Genomic DNA, 18,641 nt, shown 5'->3' on the forward strand with positions numbered 1-18,641 from the left:
CTTGATGAGGGCAACACTCCTCCTGTGGTCAAGAGAAGTGTAGCCGACCATACCCATGACGAATTTTGATGGAAATAAGTATGGGTAAATCCCATATTGCTCCTTATAAAGCAGTCTGAGAAATCGTCTTTGGGCAAGTTCAAGCTTCACAGATAGAGACTTAGTGTAAGGATTCCAGATTATAGAGGCGTATTCCAAGATACTCCTAACTAGAGCATTGTACAGCAATCTCAAAACAGCGGGATTATGGTAGTGTCGAGAATTACGAAAGACAAACCCAAGCATTCGTGAGGCAGAGGAACACACAGAGTCGATATGAACAGAGAAATTTAGGTCACTCTAGAATGCAACTTCAAGATCAACAGTTGAATCCATCCAGTTCAATAAAAAGTTACCAACAAGATATAGAAAGGTACGATCGGGGGTGGATCTGGATCTGGAGTAACACATAACCTTGCACTTGGAGACATTAAGAGGCAAGCAGTTGGTTAACGACCAATCATGAAGAGCATTAAGATCATATTGTAAAAGCTCACAAGAACTATTAAAACTGTTAAATTATTCTTTGCTGTTAAGGATGAGAGGCAAGCCTCTCTCCTTCAAGCGGATATTAACGCTGTTTTAGAGTTCAGTTCCAGTTTAGGGCTTGAACTGAATACTAGTAAATGTGCCATTATGAGTTATAGACGTGCGAATTTGCTCTATTATCACGGATATTCCATTGGATCCGTGTTGTTGACGCGTGTGGAATCTATGGTCGACTTGGGTATCACTTTTGATCCTCAATTCACCTTTCACAACCACATCAAGACAGTCGCTGACGTTTCCTTTTTGTCAACTTGGATTTGTCATGAGATACGCTAGGTTATTCTCCAGCCCCTTGTCTTCTCGCTTGCTTTTCAACTCGCTTGTTAGAGGTAAGCTAGAGTATAATGCGATTGTGTGGAATCCGCATAAAGCAAACTACTCTCTAATTATCGAAAAAGTGCAAAAAGCATTTCTTCGTTTTCTATATAAGAAAGAGTATGGGTACTACCCATATCTCTATCCTACTCCTTTGCTTTTGGGCACGCTTGGGTATAATTCCCTTGAACTTCGGAGAAACTTCTCGTTCATTCGTTTCGTTCTCCAGCTACTGCGTGGTAATACGTCATGCCCGTTGTTGCTGGAGCAGTTGGGACTTTATGTCCCTAATAACTATGTGTGTGGTAGACATCATCATTTGATGGCTGTACCTCCTGCCCGCACAGTTATTTTTCGAATGGCTCCTATACCAAGAGCTATTCGACTTCTCAATGAAATCGTTGCTGCCGTCCCTGAATGCGATATTTTCCACCTAGGTGAGCGTAGGTTATCGGATATTATTTTAACATATTTATCTGGTGACCTGAGCTCATCATTACTTTCTTAATTTGAATGTGATGTATGAGTGGAATCTTAATCTACTCTCTTCATTTGAGCCTCGCTGTGATTTTATTTTTATTTATATTTTGTTTTATTTTATTTTACTTTTGTAACGCGACGTTCTCCCGAGTGTCCCTTCAGTTGGTAGCGGTAGTAATCTTTAGGGTGGCACCAGTTACTTTACCGTGCCAACACCATACCCCTCTCGAGAAGTATCGAGAGCAGCTCTCTCTACATCCAGCCGTCAGCCGGGACAGACCTACCTCCAGCATCTCCGCCGAGCGTCTTCAGAGACGCCCAGAGATCGCCATCTTGTGTCCACACGAGGCAGTACGGAGTTTGTCTCCTGCCTCCCCCCTCCCGCTGCTGTGACCCGACCAGCGGTGCTTCAACGAGAAGACGACCGCAGAGCCAGTTTCCCGAGCACGAGGAAGCTGTTATCAACGCAGACGACTTGCAGTCAGGAACCTCCCCGACTATATACATATATATATATATATATATATAACTATCCCAAGGTTAGTCCACGTTTCTACATAACTCGACTCTTGGAAGAATAACGACGTATAACGCCCTCTACACGACGCGCGTAAATCCGTTCGTCACACTTTTTCTTTTTCTTCCTCTTTATGTACTATTTCTCTTTTGTTCAATATGAAACTAAGAATGTGATTTTTGATAATTACACGTTTGTACACTTATTCTTTTTCTTATTTATTATTTTTATTTTTATTTTTTCATTTTATCATGTTTTTCTATTTTTGCTTTTTATTTTATGTATTTTATTTTTTATTTTTCTGTTTTTCATCATCAAATGTAGGCCATTGTGGCGCAATAGGTTCTTCAAAACTATGAAATAAATAAATATTAATTGCGACACTAAAAATAATGAAATATTTTTACTATGAAGATTTGAATAATTTATTGAGACTATTTCAATAATCATTTTTTCTTGTCCTGTTCTTATCGACCCAATCAATATTTATACACCACATGTAAGTCAACGTATTTCCTGCATGAAATGTATGACTTGTAATGACTTGAATGTAAATGTTTGAATTGAATCAGCCTTTAATTTCTCGGCAACTATAAATTTAAGATCACGATATTGTTTATGCATATTTGCGATCATATTTTTTCACTAATTGGTATTAAATAATTGTTTATACCTATATTTAATTACCAGGCTGTCTAATTAATCTTTTCCGTGTACAAAATCAGCTCTGCTTCTTCGGGAAATCGCATTTCTACATGACCACAGAGTAATCGGATGAATCTCAAAATCGCAGTTGTGTTTATATCGCTGCTATTTAATGATAATATGTTTTTACATCTTCGCTACAATAAACTATCTCACCTAAATAATAATATCTTAGTTTATTGTTTTTTGCTTTTGTAAATTGAGTGTTCTTTTATATTACTTCATTGAAAATATGTGCACATTGATGATAGTTCACCCAAATCATCATTCAAAATCGATTCAATCATGTGAATCATTAAGCATTTTAAAGCAATAAGGATCAAAAAGTCACCCTCTTAAGAAATGCGGTTAAACGAATATTTTTTCATAATTATAATAATAGACCTATGTAGTTAGATATTTTGAATAATATTTTCAAATGATGATTTTACTCGAAAAATTTTAATATTTGTATAAACTATTTAATGCAGATTTATCACGAGTATTTATGAAAACATTAAAAAGATCCTAACGTCGAGAACAAGATTTAAAAAAAAATAATTTAGGATTTGTCTTACCTGCCCATGCATTCAAGACGTGACTTCCGGAATGTGTATGTATGTATTATGTCCCTAGTTAAAATATATTTTCCCTATCCTTATGACGAATTTGTAGTCCAATTGGTTCAATTGGATATATTTAATTATACAGGCGAAAATACAATTTCACAAGCATTCCTTAGTAATTTTATAAATTTTGACAGTTGAGTGGTAACAGTGTTGCCACTTTTCCAATATCATTCACTAGGAAGAAAATGACAAGGAAGAAACGTTAACGATGATTGATTGATCATCGAAATAAGAACAGATTTTACTTTTGTAAAAGGTTTACTTTGTTTCGGCGTCCTGTCAATTATGATGAAATAAATCAATCCTTATTCATAATCATAAATTGAGATTTTGGTAAGGAAGCATAATGAGAATTTTATACTTACTCTACTGTGGATATTCTGCATGGATATTCTTCTACTTTTGGGTACACTTTGTAAGAGATATAATTAAAAGCATCAGGATGAAAATAATACGATAGTGTTATTTTTTTGTAAATTCAATTTTATTTACATTTATAAAAGCAAAAAATCATTTCTGAACAATTAACGGTGAAAATATAATGAAAAACATAAGATTACAAATAATACGAAATTGTACTTTTTTTTTGACAAATTCAATTTTATTAACAAATATAAATGTAAAACATCAAGTAAAATTGGACACACAGGTACAAATGCGATCAAACTCACATCACATTTACAAAATATAAATTCAAAACCCATTACAAATAAAATGTAAATTGCAAACGCAATTTTTACTTGAAATTAAATAGGTTACGCTCTTTTGCAAATTTTATTTTTATTTATTTATTTAAATTAATCATGCACAATCGTCTTCCAGATTGCTCCAAAGAAACTAGTGGACTACACAGTTTAAGATATGTACAAAAATTATAGTAAAAACATGATTATTATACATGTTTACAATTAACATATATGTAGATTGCCATCAAACCCATACCAAATAAATTTGCTTTATATTTTGAAAAAAATCATTCATGCTGTTTTTCAAATGGAATGAACTCTACCTCAAACACATAAATAAGAGATACACACACGTATATATTCATACATAAATACAACAAGAAAAATCGTACACACCTACGTGTAAATTTAATTAGTGGAAAATGTACAGGTCTTTAAAGTTCCATTTGCAGACGAATACAACTCTTTATATACGTAGGTATATTTGTTCACATCTATTAACCACAAAATCTTCATACAAATATAATATATAATATGTATATTATAAAGAATTTGTTTGGTGAGTAGTTGGGAAATAAATTTGTGGTCAAGCGAAGGTTTTGGTACAAATGTTGTGTCACTATGACCCAGTATGACAAAAACTACATACAAATATTACATATACAAATGATAATATAAGAGGCATGGCGACCGCAACTCCATCACTGATCTTATTCACAATGGCAATGTTTAACTGATATTCTCTTTTTTTCTTCATAAACATATTATTCAACATTAAATCTATGAATGTAATGTAGTTTAAAATTAAGTGAAAACTGTTTGGCAACAGTTCCATAACATTAAATAAATACTGTAACGCGACGTTCCCCCATCGTCCCATAGGGCAACACTCGCCTTTTATTTCGAGTGGCCACCCAGGGAAAAGCCAGGGGGAGACGGGGCCCAGAGATCTATCACCCTCCATGCTGAAGAACCGCCGCGAGGTCGAGTGTAGCATCACTCCCTCCCCTGAGTTCCAGCACAACGTCCCCTGCATTCCTCGCGCCGTTTCCGGAGAAACCTCAGCCGTGAGAGGAACGAGAAGACGACCGCAGAGCCAGCTTCCCGAGCACGAGGAAGCTGTTATCAACAAAGACGACTTGCAGTCAGGAACCTCCCCGACTATATACATATATATAACTATACATATATATATAACTATCCACATAACGTTTCTACATAACCCGACCCTTGGAAGAATAACGACGTATAACGCCCTCTACATCACGCGCGCGTAAACCCGTTCGCCACAATACGTTTGGTAAAAGCTCCATAACATATGTATAAAAAAGGTTACGTAAACGGCTACGAGGAGCGAAAACCACCATACAATACACTCAATCATTGGGTTATTATGGTTGAAGCTGGTTCATCTTTGCCAGGATTAATGAATAATGTGTTGTTTCTTTTATATGAATACCTATGTATGTTTTATACACCAGAAACACTTGGCAAAGTTAGAGAACGCCATATTATTTATGGGTGAGAGAAAAGAACGCCCCACAAAATACACAAACAAAGAAAATAAAGAAAACTATTGTAAGATCATTCTAAGAAATAAATTTTACCGCCTAATCGCCAATAAAATACCTTTATGTCAAGACAAATCCAAGTTGACGAAAGGAAACGTCAGCGAAATTAGATCACGTGTATTGTACTGAAACAAGACCGTACAATCAAGGTGCTCGTTTGACAGCCTACGAACAAGTTCACGAAAACATTCCTTCTACTTTAATTGTAGATAGTATGGTGGCGGCATTAATGAAAACGAGGAATATTACAGCCGTAATCGTGGGAGCTGATAGGGTGGCAGCTAATGGTGATACAGCCAATAAAATCGGTATTCATCAAATTGCCGTGCTTGCAAAGCATCACTCGGTGCCATTTTACGTAGCCGCTCCTTTGACCTCAATACATATGTCAATTGTAAGCGGAGATCATATAAAAACAGGTGAAAAACCTGAAAAAGAAATGACCCACATCGGAGAACATAGAATCCTGCTGCATTAATAGCTGGAATAATCACTGAAAAAGGATTGTTTCTTCCACAAAATTTACAGGATACTGTTAGTCTTCTAAAAAAGACTGAATAATTATATCCAAAGGATGTTCAGTTTGAGTACACATCGTTACAATTTATATTATTAAAATATATTTAATGTTATAGTCGTACATAAATGAAAGTTTGTTTTTATATATGTACATACATACCTATATTTTATAATAGATAATTCGTTTTTGATGGTTTTTGATCTTTCCAGTGATATGTTAAACAAGACAAATCATCTTAATCAGTATAAAAACAAAGCTCTGCATCCATCGCAAGAGAATAATCTTACGAATAATTCAAGTCAAATACAGCACGAATGTACACATGCGAAACTCGAAACGAGTATCGCCGTATGAATTAGCCAGTAAAGATATTATAATAAGTCTAACTGAATCAACGTGCCGTGAAAACCACCATAAAATGCACTCCATGACTGCCGTACTCTTAAAGTGAAGTAATCTTCCTTTTTTCAAATAAGTGACTCGTATCCATTGACATAAAAAAACATACACTTGAAACAAATATTTGGTTTCATTTGGCAGAAAGGTAACGAAAATGGGGCAAACCTCAGGACACGTCTACGATGACGTGCCGCAACTCCCTCTTCTGCGGTGGAAGGAGGCGGGCTTAAAAATCTAAGCTGGTCGGCCTAATTTCCGTTGGTCAAGTGTCCAGATTGGAGATTGTAATTGTGACCATTTATTTAACATCGATTGTAGATTTGTAACCATTACAATCGCTCATAGGTTGTAATGGTTACAAAGAAAGGAATTCACTGTGGGTGACTAGCTAATATGAATAAACACTATTCGAAAATGTGGATTCAACCCCCACTCCCACCCTGTGCGTCGGTAAACGTAGCGACCTGAAGAGTGGATATGGATGGAAATCAGATCACGATTTTCAGTCACTGAACCAAAAGGGGGAAAGAAGCCAATAACAATCTTGTGGAAATGGTATATGGAGGCGAAAACAAGGTTACTAACAAAACCCTGTGGGAATTACATGGAAGTTTAAGAATTAGTAATTGTAGATAGACGATTTCGAAAATGCATTACCTGAAACATCTGAAATACAGCGAAATCTTTCACTTAATTATAAAATCAGTCAAATGACAAGACCCGCAAGTTTGATTACATATTTCCAACAAAAACACCAAAAGATTTATTAAAAATTACAGACCGCCAAAGAAATATTCAACGCTCTTATTCAAGTTACAATAACGTCTTGGCAACCATTAAACCAAATATTAGGTATAATGATTTTCATACATCCGATGGATTTTCATACACTCCGGTGGAAGTTATATCCAAAAGAGACTACAACGTGATGTACGAAGACGACATGATATGGCAAGACGATCCTTCTATCGCAGCTTGAATACGATTTTTTTTTAAATATTTTTAATTTAAATTGCAAAGTAATTTAGATCAGCGTGCTACAGATCTATGTACATATATTGTGTGAGAAGCGATCTGGGTAACTTGCTACATGCATCAAAAGAATATTAAGAGAGAAAAGGTCTCAAATGTCGAGTCCTAACTCCGGTGTCGCCGATGCTAGCCATGTCTTGCAGAAAATGTAATGCTCTGCGGAATACTAATATGAATGAAGAAAATTAGACTTTTAAAGTATGTATGCAGAACCTTCGAACTCGGACACGTTCAACTATGACGCGTTGGCTTCGACCGATTTCGTTTTCATGCGATGGAAGGGACATTTTCTAGTACCCGATCACACAATTAAGGATATAACTGGTGCTTCGTTTGCACGATTTTATTACATATGTATTCAAAAGTCGGCAGTTAGATGGAAGGTGTGGCAAACAGTCACCCGACAACCAAAAATTCAACTAATGTAGCTAGGTTATCCAGGAACGAGTGGTGCTTATTTGAAGGACCGGATCACAGTTCCATTCGAGTTAGCAGAAATTTATACAGAAAAATTAGTCCACATGCTGTACTCGTTCATGGATTATAAACGATAGAGAATGAGATTCCTTAAAAATGACAATGCGCGATAAGATACCATCGAGCGCATAAAATAAGTATTTCGAATGCCACAATTTGCAGATATTTTCAAGACGATCCTTCTATCGCAGCTTGAATACGACCTTTTTTTAAATATTTTTAATTTAGATGCATACTCGCGTGATGTTGGATACGTCGTTTTAGTTCCTGATAGTGCTGTTTTAATTTCAAAAGTACAATACTTCTTTCGAGATCTTTCGGCTGCTTATGAACAGTGCCGTCTGGGTCGCCACGCACCAGTGGCGCGAGTTTCTAAATATGGTCTTTATCGAGTTCCTTGCACATCTCGCAGTGAACCTCTCGATGACTGGTTCAATGCATTACCTGAAAATACTTCAACGGAAATTCTCAAATTATACCATCAGGTAAACTTTCATTTCACCATGTTTTGTAGAAATTTACGATATATTTTATGATAAATAATATATGTATTCTTTGAAATTCAGATATGTCGAGGAATATTAGCTCCTGCGTTGAGTAATGTGCTGCTGGACCGTACTTTACTTAATGGTGAAGGTTCAGGGGGAGCTCGACCACCACCCCCCGCTACTCCTACGGAGAGACCTGCTCCTTCACCTATGGCACCTCCTTCTACGCCTGATCATCCTCCTACACCTACTGCTCAACAAAGTGATCATGGTGAGCTTAAATTTTAGATTTGTCAAATATGCAGCCTCTTTTTCACAACCGTTCCATTGAATATAAATATTTTGTCATTACTTATTCAGAAGCAGATGGTAATTCCAATCCAGCTAATGCACCTGTCGGATCATGTATAAGTGAAAGTGTTGGAAATGATGATGAAGAGGGTAATGCTCCATGTATCGTTGTGTACCTGATTGAACCGTGTTTGGGTGGTGATCGTCGTATCGCTTGTCTTGCTATGCTACGTTCCGACAACCGAACCAACTAGAAATTCGACTATTTCATGATATGTCAAATATAAATTTGGTCACGTTCAAATTTGTTGTGACTGATTTTCTTTATTATGGAACTAATTATTCAATGGATAAAAGTTAATGAAAATCCTATGCATGTGATGATCGCAAAGATAATGAATTCTATGTAAACGATATAAAAAAAAATTAAAAAGAAACATTTATTTTAATTTTATATAGTTGTGTGCAAAGTTTATTCACATACATTTTTTCAGTAACAAAATCACCGTTTCATAATTCGCACAAGCCACCGCTATTTGCAGTCGGATAAGTTGTAAAAAAGAACCAATCACACAAAATCACCAACAAACTGATTTTGCAGGCGACCCTAGTCCAACTATTATAATATCGCGTATGCAAAATATTTGTATAATATAGTAAAACTCACTATAGTTTAGAGAATAATTCGTCAAAATGACTTTCGTGTTGAAACACGCAACATTAAACTTTCCGACCAAAATATTAACGATGATCTAGGTCGTCTATCTCTGTGCAGTAATAGAAATTGCATAGACGATGACGACGTTTATGACGATTGTTACATTGAGCCGTCAAATATATTCGAACCGAGTATTGCGAGAAGATTAGTTGAAGCCGATTATACATATGTATACCGTCCCCATGTTCGGTATATAATCTACATCTTTCGATGAATGATTCAACGCGTTCTAGTTTGTGATTTGAAGGTTGTCTCTCGTGCCGTCGATTCGATTAGACATGTTAATGTGTCGGCAAAAAAAAATTACCTAGACTATTAATGATAAATTATATCACAATCAAAGATGGAGTAATGGTGTCAATAGAGAATAAATAAAAAGTAATTAAAGTAATAAAGGTGGCCACCGCAACTCCATCACTTTGGGATTTAAATGCTACTCCCTACAATCCAGAGGCTAGCAAAAATAGCGACGTACTTTTAATACCCATGGGGCAAAACATTTAGAAAGGAGAGCTTTCCGACAAGAACAAAGGCGGAACATACATATGTACATATGTAATTGCAGAGCGGAGCGTGACAACCGAACCATCGTAGAAAGTGCCAGGACCATACATAGATATATGTATATAGAATAACATAAGTTATTCTATAATAAGTTCTTCTATATCTATGGCCAGGACGATACTTCTTACTAAAGACCTGTCAGAGAACCATATGAGGCATGGGTTGGAAAAGCTTCAGACCTAAATAGCAACCGGTGAAGAGGTTCCCCAAAGTGTCGTAATAACAACTCGACAACAATACTAATTGCCAAATGATGCCATAGTTTACTGTAAGTTTAATCAGCTTTATAAGATCGAGCCAATAACGCCGAGTATGTGGGAGAACATTTTGAAAAATGTTCCGTAGTTGTGTGTCTGTGGCTTTTAAAAATTCCTGCTGCTGGTGAAGCAAATATTAAAATTGGTAGCCCAACAATTAGGACGTCCAGAAGGACGAATCATATTTTCCACCAATGTAACAGCGAAAAAAGAACATGTGCGACGAGCACAGTTAGCTGATGTGTGTTTAGACACTCGCCTTTGTAATGGACATACACACAACTACGCAGTATGGATGGTCTCTAGACTGGTACAACTGTCGAGTCAAAGATTCCTTAAAAATGACAATGCGCGATAAGATACCGTCGAGCGGATAGAAAAAGGATTTCGAATGCCACAATTTGCAGATATTTTTTGTCTTGCAAAGTAACACTTTTCATACGTCTAGTTGTCAGCGGTTTAGTTTTGGCAGTACGACGCAGAAAATTCAGGAAAAAGTTACATCCAGAAGAGACTACAACGTGATGTACGAAGACGTCATGATAGGTCGCAGCTTGAATACGATTTTTTTTAAATATTTTTAATTTAGATGTAAAGTAATTTAGATCAGCGTGCTACATGCATCAAAAGAATATTAAGAGAGAAAAGGTCTCAAATGTCGAGTCCTGACTCCGGTGTCGCCGATGCTAGCCATGTCTTGCAAAAAATGGAATGCTCTGTATACATAAATACATAAATAAAGAAAATTAGACTTTTAAAGTATGTATGCAGAACCTTCAAACTCGGACACGTTCAACTATGACGCGTTGGCTTCGACCGATTTCGTTTTCATGCGATGGAAGGGACATTTTCTGGTACCCGATCACACAATTAAGGATATAAATGGTGCTTCGTTTGCACGATTTTATTACATATGTTTTCAAAAGTCGGCAGTTACCATTAAAGGATATTATTAATATACCATTAAAGGATATATAAAAAAATATGTTTATTTATTTTATTAGGGGCTGCGCCCCCGACAGAGGCCCCGTAGGTTGCGCCCCTTGCGACGCCCCTGATATTGGCCCCATGTGGGCTGCGCCCCCTTCGGCGGGGTCCCATGGGGGCTGCGCCCCCGGTGGAGCCCCATCTGGCTGCACTCCCTGCAGGGAATTTGAATCCTTTGAATCGAAAAAAAAATAAATCGAACGTGTTATTCCCACCCAACGACCGACCACTCAAACAACGGTTGACCACGTAGCGACGAAGACACAAACATTAGTGTTTCATATAGTACATGTATTAAATACTATATTAAATAATAAAAACAAAGACTTTAAAGTATTTGTTTTTATTATATTGCTCATATTTAATGAGAAATTATTTTTTTTGTGACTCGTTACAAGAAAAGTAACTAGTCACATTTCGGATTCTCGACAAGAAAACTTACCAATGTATTTTTACCGATATATTTTACGACGAAGAATCAATCGTCGAGTAAAAATCCAGTAAAGGGATATCTACTCGATGGTGCCGTCGAAAGGTATGCATTCTACCAGCACGACCAACACAAGGCTGGCTACCGACTTTGAGCCTCACCATGAGCAACACATAAGCGAATTCCCTATAAGTGACAATCCCGAAGTTGGGGACGAAGAAAGCTACAGTCCCGATGAAAAGGAATGCTTTTTCAACAACAAACACAAAGTGGTAATGGCGAATAGAATATCTACAGAATAGCGCCTGATATCTGCAGGGCAGTTTTATTCTTCATGTGAATGATATTCTGATTTGAATATGACAAATTGGAATCAGAAGATAGTGTGATTTTTTGTTTAGTGTAGTTAATTTATCTATGTACGTACATAGTAACAATAGATAAAGTTTGTTTTTTTTTTTGCAATTCGATCTTGAGCTTATCAGATACCCAATCATCGCTCCCTGGAGATACAAACGAAGAGTCAACCATCGGCTCGGGAATGAGTTGTTGTGGAAAGACAAATTATATATTTTTTCCATACACTAATTAGAAAACCTGTCGTGTCATCATTGTTTATTCATATAAATTCACATGTATATCGTACTGAAAAATGTACCAAAATCACATTATCAATGTACATATTAAAAAAACAACACTTTATAGTAAACATTTTCTTATTTCTTGAGACACATTGTAAGGAGTTCGCGATACCGAAAATGTTATTATTTATAGCGTTATTCCGAGCATATAATTTAACAATATGTATCGGAAAACAGAAAAAAATTACAGACAAAGATATAATTGACCTTAATGCCTTAAAGTAAAAATATCCAAGACGAGTATTTTTAAATTTGCCAAAACATGCGATCAGTCGTAATGATTTACATTCCAAAAGTGAGCAAACTTTCTTGCACAGATTCAAAGCTGAACATTCAATAATTCGCCCCAGCCACCGCTATTTGCAATCGGATAAGTTGTAAAAAAGAACTAATTACACAAAATCACCAACAAACTGATTTTGCAGGCGTCCCTAGTCCAACTATTATAATATCGCGTATGCAAAAAATATAATATAGTAAAACTCACGTGTGCAATTTAAAGAATTTTTCCATACCTAGCGGAATGCAACATGTAAATTTCAGCGAATTTTAAAACGGCGGTTTAGAGAATAATACGTCAAAAAGACTTTCGTGTTGAAACACGCAACATCAGAATTTCCGACCAAAATATTTACGATGATCTAGATCGTCTCTGTGTGCAGTAATAGAAATTGCATAGACGATGACGACGTTTATGACGATTGTTACATTGAGCCGTCAAATATATTCGAACCAAGTATTGCGAGAAGATTAGTTGAGGCCGATTATACATATGTATACCGTCCCCATGTTCGGTATATAATCGACATCTTTCGATGAATGATTCAACGCGTTCTAGTTTGTGATTTGAAGGTTGTCTCTCGTGCCGTCGATTCGATTAGACATGTTAATGTGCCGGCAAAAAAAAATTACCTAGACTATTAATGATAAATTATATCACAATCAAAGATGGAGTAATGGTGTCAATAGAGAATAAATAAAAAGTAATTAAAGTAATAAAGGTGGCCACCGCAACTCCATCACTTTGGGATTTAAATGCTACTCCCTACAATCCAGAGGCTAGCAAAAATAGCGACGTACTTTTAATACCCATGGGGCAAAACATTTAGAAAGGAGAGCTTTCCGACAAGAACAAAGGCGGAACATATGTACATATGTAATTGCAGAGCGGAGCGTGACAACCGAACCATCGTAGAAAGTGCCAGGACCATACATAGATATATGTATATAGAATAACATAAGTTATTCTATAATAAGTTCTTCTATATCTATGGCCAGGACGATACTTCTTACTAAAGACCTGTCAGAGAACCATATGAGGCATGGGTTGGAAAAGCTTCAGACCTAAATAGCAACCGGTGAAGAGGTTCCTCAAAGTATCGTAATAAATACTCGACAACAATACTCATTGCCAAATGATGCCATAGTTTACTGTAAGTTTAATCAGCTTTTATAAGATCGAGTAAAAACGCTGAGTATGTGGGAGAACATTTTAAAAATGTTCCAAATTCAGTACTGTGGCTGTTAAAATATCCTGCTGCCTACGAAGCGAATATTAAAATTGATCCAGAAGGACGAATCATATTTTCCGCCAATGTACGAGCGAAAAAAGAACATGTGCGACGAGGGCAATTAGCTGATGTGTGTTTAGACACTCGCCTTTGTAATGGACATACACACAACTACGCAGTATGGATGGTCTCTAGACTGGTACTCCTGCCGAGTCAAAAATTCCTTAAAAATGACAATGCGCGATAAGATACTGTCGAGAGGATAGAAAAAGTATTTCAAATGCCACAATTTGCAGATATTTTAGTCTTGCAAAGTATCATTTTCGAAAATCGCTGACAATGGCAATATGTGACGAGCAATCTAGGTGAAAAAGTATTCGGTTACAAGCGCGAATGAAAGGTGACAACCATATTAAGATATGTAGTACATTAAAAGTACCAAAGACCCAATGACACGTTTCAATATTACATACATTTATAATGAGCTGTTCGTAAGCGGTCCCAATGCTCACGTCTGAAAAGGTGGATGTGAAATAACCGATTACGCTCTTATTCAATGGATGAACAAATATCAAAATCACCCCATTGAAGATGAGACTGGCGAGCATCGTCAAACTAACGGTGCCAGAGATGAGGATAGTCCACTTTGGAAATTGAACCTACATACATATACATATATACCTACATGTGCACATGTGAATGATCACGTCAATGGCTTTTAATAATTTCGAATCCCACTATGTGAATTCACACATTAGATTTATTTATAGTAATAGTAGACCAATATTTAAATATAATTGGTCGTATTGGCGTCTCACGACATACGAATCGATTTACTAATATGCAGGTGATACAGATGACGATGATGGACGTGTGTCGTTTCTTGACGTATGTACATACAGCGATGGTACAAACCTCATCACGAGCGACAATGCATCAGCAGTTCTGGATCGGCTGGCAGTACGGGTTAATTTTCAGGAAAAGACCGCCTTTTTTCCAGTCTCCGTCTGTTATCAGCAATGATCTGAAATAGAAACGTCAATCAAATGAGTACAAAGAAAAAGCCAAACTAAAACACATAGCAAAGTTTATCAATCTCTCGATTTTCGAAAATACCTGATGATATTTAGATATAACTTCAGCAAATTTTATCAGCAGTTCAGGATCGGCTAGAAGCACACAGCTTCATTTTCAGGAAAATACCCCATTTTTTCCAGTCTCCGTTTTTTTATCAGCAAACGATCTGAAATAGAAACATCAATCAAATGAGTTCAAAGAAAAAGCCAAACTAAAACACATTGTAGATAAGTTTAACAATCTCTGGATTTTCGAAGATACCTGAGCAGCTGTTCTGGATCGGCTGCAAGTAAAGCTTCATTTTCAGGAAATGACCGCGTTCTTTCGAGACTCGGTTTGGTATCAGCAACGATCTGAAATAGAAACATCAATCAAATGAGTACAAAGCCAAAGTCAAACTAAAACACATAATTAAGTTTAACAATCTTTGGACTTTCGAAGATACCTGATGATATTTGGATACAACTTCAGCAAATTTTATCAGCAGTTCAGAATCGGCGGGAAGTACAGCTTCAGTTTCAGGAAATGACCGCGTTCTTTCGAGACTCTGTTTGGTATCAGCAAAAATACTATAATTTTTGACTAGGGTAACCAGCCTTTTTATACAACAGACTTTTTAAAGAGAAAAAATCTAAAATTATATCCTATGTTATAAATTATCGCTAAATTTAAAATAAAATAGATTTTTTGCCTAGGGTATCCAGCCTTTTTATACAATAAAATTATTTTTTTTGTGAAAAAAATTCCCATCATCTTTATGATATAAATTATTGAAAAATATAAAATCAAATAATTTTTTTGACTCGTGTTACCAGTCTTTTTATACAATATTTTTTTTAAAGTGAGATAACATCTTAAATATTCCCATCATCTTTATGATATAAATGATTGCGAAATTTAAAACTTTTGTTGTATAAACAGATTGGTGGCCTTAGTCAAAAAATTATCATATTTTTAATTTTGCAATAATTTATGACATAAAGAAGGAAATAATTTTTGATTTTTTTCTCTTAAAAAATTTGTTTGTATGAAAAGTCTGGTTAAATCTAGTCCAAAAAATTATTTTATTTTAAATTTTGTCATCATAGCATAAAAACGATGAGATTATTTTTAAATTTCATTTCTAACTTGAAAAAAATTTGTATATAAAAAAGGTTGGCTACCCTAATAAAATTTCATCTAATTTTGTCGCATAAAAAAAGTTTGTTTACCCTAGTCCAAAAATTTATTTGATTTTAAATTTAATTATTTATAGCTTAAAGACGATGGAATATTGCTTAGATTTATTTTCTCACTTCGAAAATATTACTGGATATGGAAAATTCGAAAATATCGGGTGTAGATATCGGTAGTGTGAACGTAGCCAATAAAGATTTATTTTAATAAAGCTACATACAATAATAGCCCCCTTTACACAGTCGTTCTATCGCGCGTGAAACAGCTAATCGTGCGCGTGTAAAGATCTTGGACCGGGAAGGGATAAACTCAGCAGTCCTGCGCGCAATCGTGTGGCTTGACGTTGTCATTACACAGACAATTCTTTCGGGCGCGCTTTTGTTACAAGATGGCGGACTTACGCACGTGGAGTAAAGAATTGATTGTGGAATTGCTTTTAATGTACCAGTCTTTTCCGTGCCACTGGAAAATTAACTCGGAGGAATATAAAAACAAAAATCTGAAAGAGGAAGCTTATAAAAATATATTTTTATACTTTTTGATCAAATCAACACCAACGAACATCATAACTTGAGTCATGATATTTCTTCTATCCATTTTTCACCGCAACATTACTATAAAACTGCGTTACTTCAGTAAAACTGTGCGTATCGCACACACTCGTTTCGCGCGGTCTATCACGCACGATTAGCCTTTACACGTTCGCTCTTTCCGTTTTAACAAAAAGTGGTAGGAGTAATCGCGCGCGAAAGAACGTTAGTGTTCACAACTGCGAAAACAGTATCGCGCACAGGCTTACCCGCACGCAATCCTGTACGCTCCTGAGAACGCGCGATAGAACGACTGTGAAAAGTGGGCTATTTAGGGGCAGCTCAGAGCTCAGCGACGTGCACTAAAATTGCGATTCTCCATTAGCACGAAATGTAAAATGCGATTCTGCCACTAGCCGGATCACTGATGCGCGGATCGCGTGGTAATATTGATAGAGAGAGAGAAACGGAAAGGAAACGACGCCACAGTCGAGGGGGATGACGAGACGCGATTCCAAGGTCGCGGTGGCTCTGATTGTTTGGTGGCAAATGTGCAATCAATCGACGAGCACTTGTGCAATCGATCGACGAAAGCAATCGATCCACGGCAAACGCGACCAACCGATTGAAACGCGGCAACAATGGCTACGTCCACACTACCGATATTTTCCATAACCAGTTCCTAAATAGCAACCACAGGTTGCAATATAGGAACTGGATATGGAAAATTCGAAAATGTCGGGTGTAGATATCGGTAGTGTGAACGTAGCCAATAAAGCTACAATAATAGCGTTAGGGGAGGGGAGGGGCAGCTCAGGGCTCAGCGTTGTGCACTCACCGCGATGGCCGTACCACTTCTGCCGGAAAATGGCGGCGAACATTGCGATCTGCATTAGCACAAAATGTAAAATGCGATTCTGCCACTAGCCGGATCAGTGATGCGCGGATCGCGTGGTAATATTGATAGAGAGAGAGAAACGGAAAGGAAACGACGCCACAGTCGAGGGGGATGACGAGACGCGATTCCAAGGTCGCGGTGGCTGTGATTATTTGGTCGCAGACGCCTCGGCCAGCACTTGTGCAATCGATCGACGAAAGCAATCAACCCCACCCCACGGCAAACGCGACCAACGATCGAAAGGGCAACAATAAAGCTACAATAATAGCGTACCTGCGGGGGGTTGGGGGTGGTGGTGGGGGGGGGGCGGGTAGCGGCAGCTCAGAGCTCAGCGACGCGCACCCGCCGCGATGGCCGCTGCACTTCTGCCGGAAAATGGCGGCGAACATTGCGGTTCGCATTGGCACGAACTCAGAGCTGAGAGCCCAGCGACGTGCACTCACCGCGATGGGCGCACCACTTCTGCCGACTGCGAGCAGCGTTTCCGATGTAATGGCTGGGAGTGGGGGTTCACCCACGGCGATAGCGATTGGTCGAATATGCGAACGACGCAGCTCATTTCGACGCACACGTCAACACCACTAATCGACATGCCCGTACACTAGGGCTGCCATACGTCCCCGTTGACAGGGACATGTCCCAGTTTCGAGGTCTGTGTCCCGGTGTCCCAGTCCGAGAGTCATTTGTCCCCGTCAATTTCAAAATTTAGACATTTAAAAAAATTATTCAATTATTTTTTAATATCTATCGAACAAGACCTTTTGAACCAAGAAACCTCAGGATGCACTCTCTATACTGTGGTCCTAAAAGGAAAGACGTTTACACGTCAAAAATTGTACCCACTTAATATCTAATATGGATACGCGCGCGCATATTGGCAACACTGACAACGAGAGCGGCGGATGCCCACTGCCGGCCACTGCCCAATTTCGCCAGCTGGCAACACCGACAATGACACTGACAAGTACGAAGCGCGCGCAGTTCGTTTACTGTCTGCTGATAATATCCGTTTGTTCTGTTTGTTTCTGATCGAAGAGGACTGATATTTTGATGTAAGTTTTTCAATACATAGATATATATATATATAATAATTTTCAATAATAGTAAATATCTAGGTAATCAAGCAACCCAGGCATACAATAAACTGAAAAAACACATGGACATTACGACGACAC

General features: G+C 37.4%; 1 protein-coding gene across 1 annotated transcript; it reads right to left on the reverse strand.

Moving 5' to 3' along the window:
• Positions 1–12,094: 12,094 nt before the first annotated feature.
• On the reverse strand, positions 12,095–18,339 carry LOC143922357 (uncharacterized). The gene is made up of 7 exons (XM_077445580.1): positions 18,330–18,339; positions 18,220–18,269; positions 17,740–18,020; positions 15,308–15,409; positions 15,124–15,215; positions 14,902–15,028; positions 12,095–14,809 (listed from the first exon to the last, which is right to left on the reverse strand). Exons 1-4 carry the CDS (start codon positions 18,337–18,339, stop codon positions 15,343–15,345), a joined length of 408 nt encoding a protein of 135 aa, XP_077301706.1. The 3' UTR covers positions 12,095–14,809; positions 14,902–15,028; positions 15,124–15,215; positions 15,308–15,342.
• Positions 18,340–18,641: the final 302 nt, after the last annotated feature.

This window comes from Arctopsyche grandis, chromosome 2 (genome assembly GCF_051622035.1).
Source record: "Arctopsyche grandis isolate Sample6627 chromosome 2, ASM5162203v2, whole genome shotgun sequence".
Classification (NCBI taxonomy): Eukaryota; Metazoa; Arthropoda; class Insecta; order Trichoptera; family Hydropsychidae; genus Arctopsyche; species Arctopsyche grandis.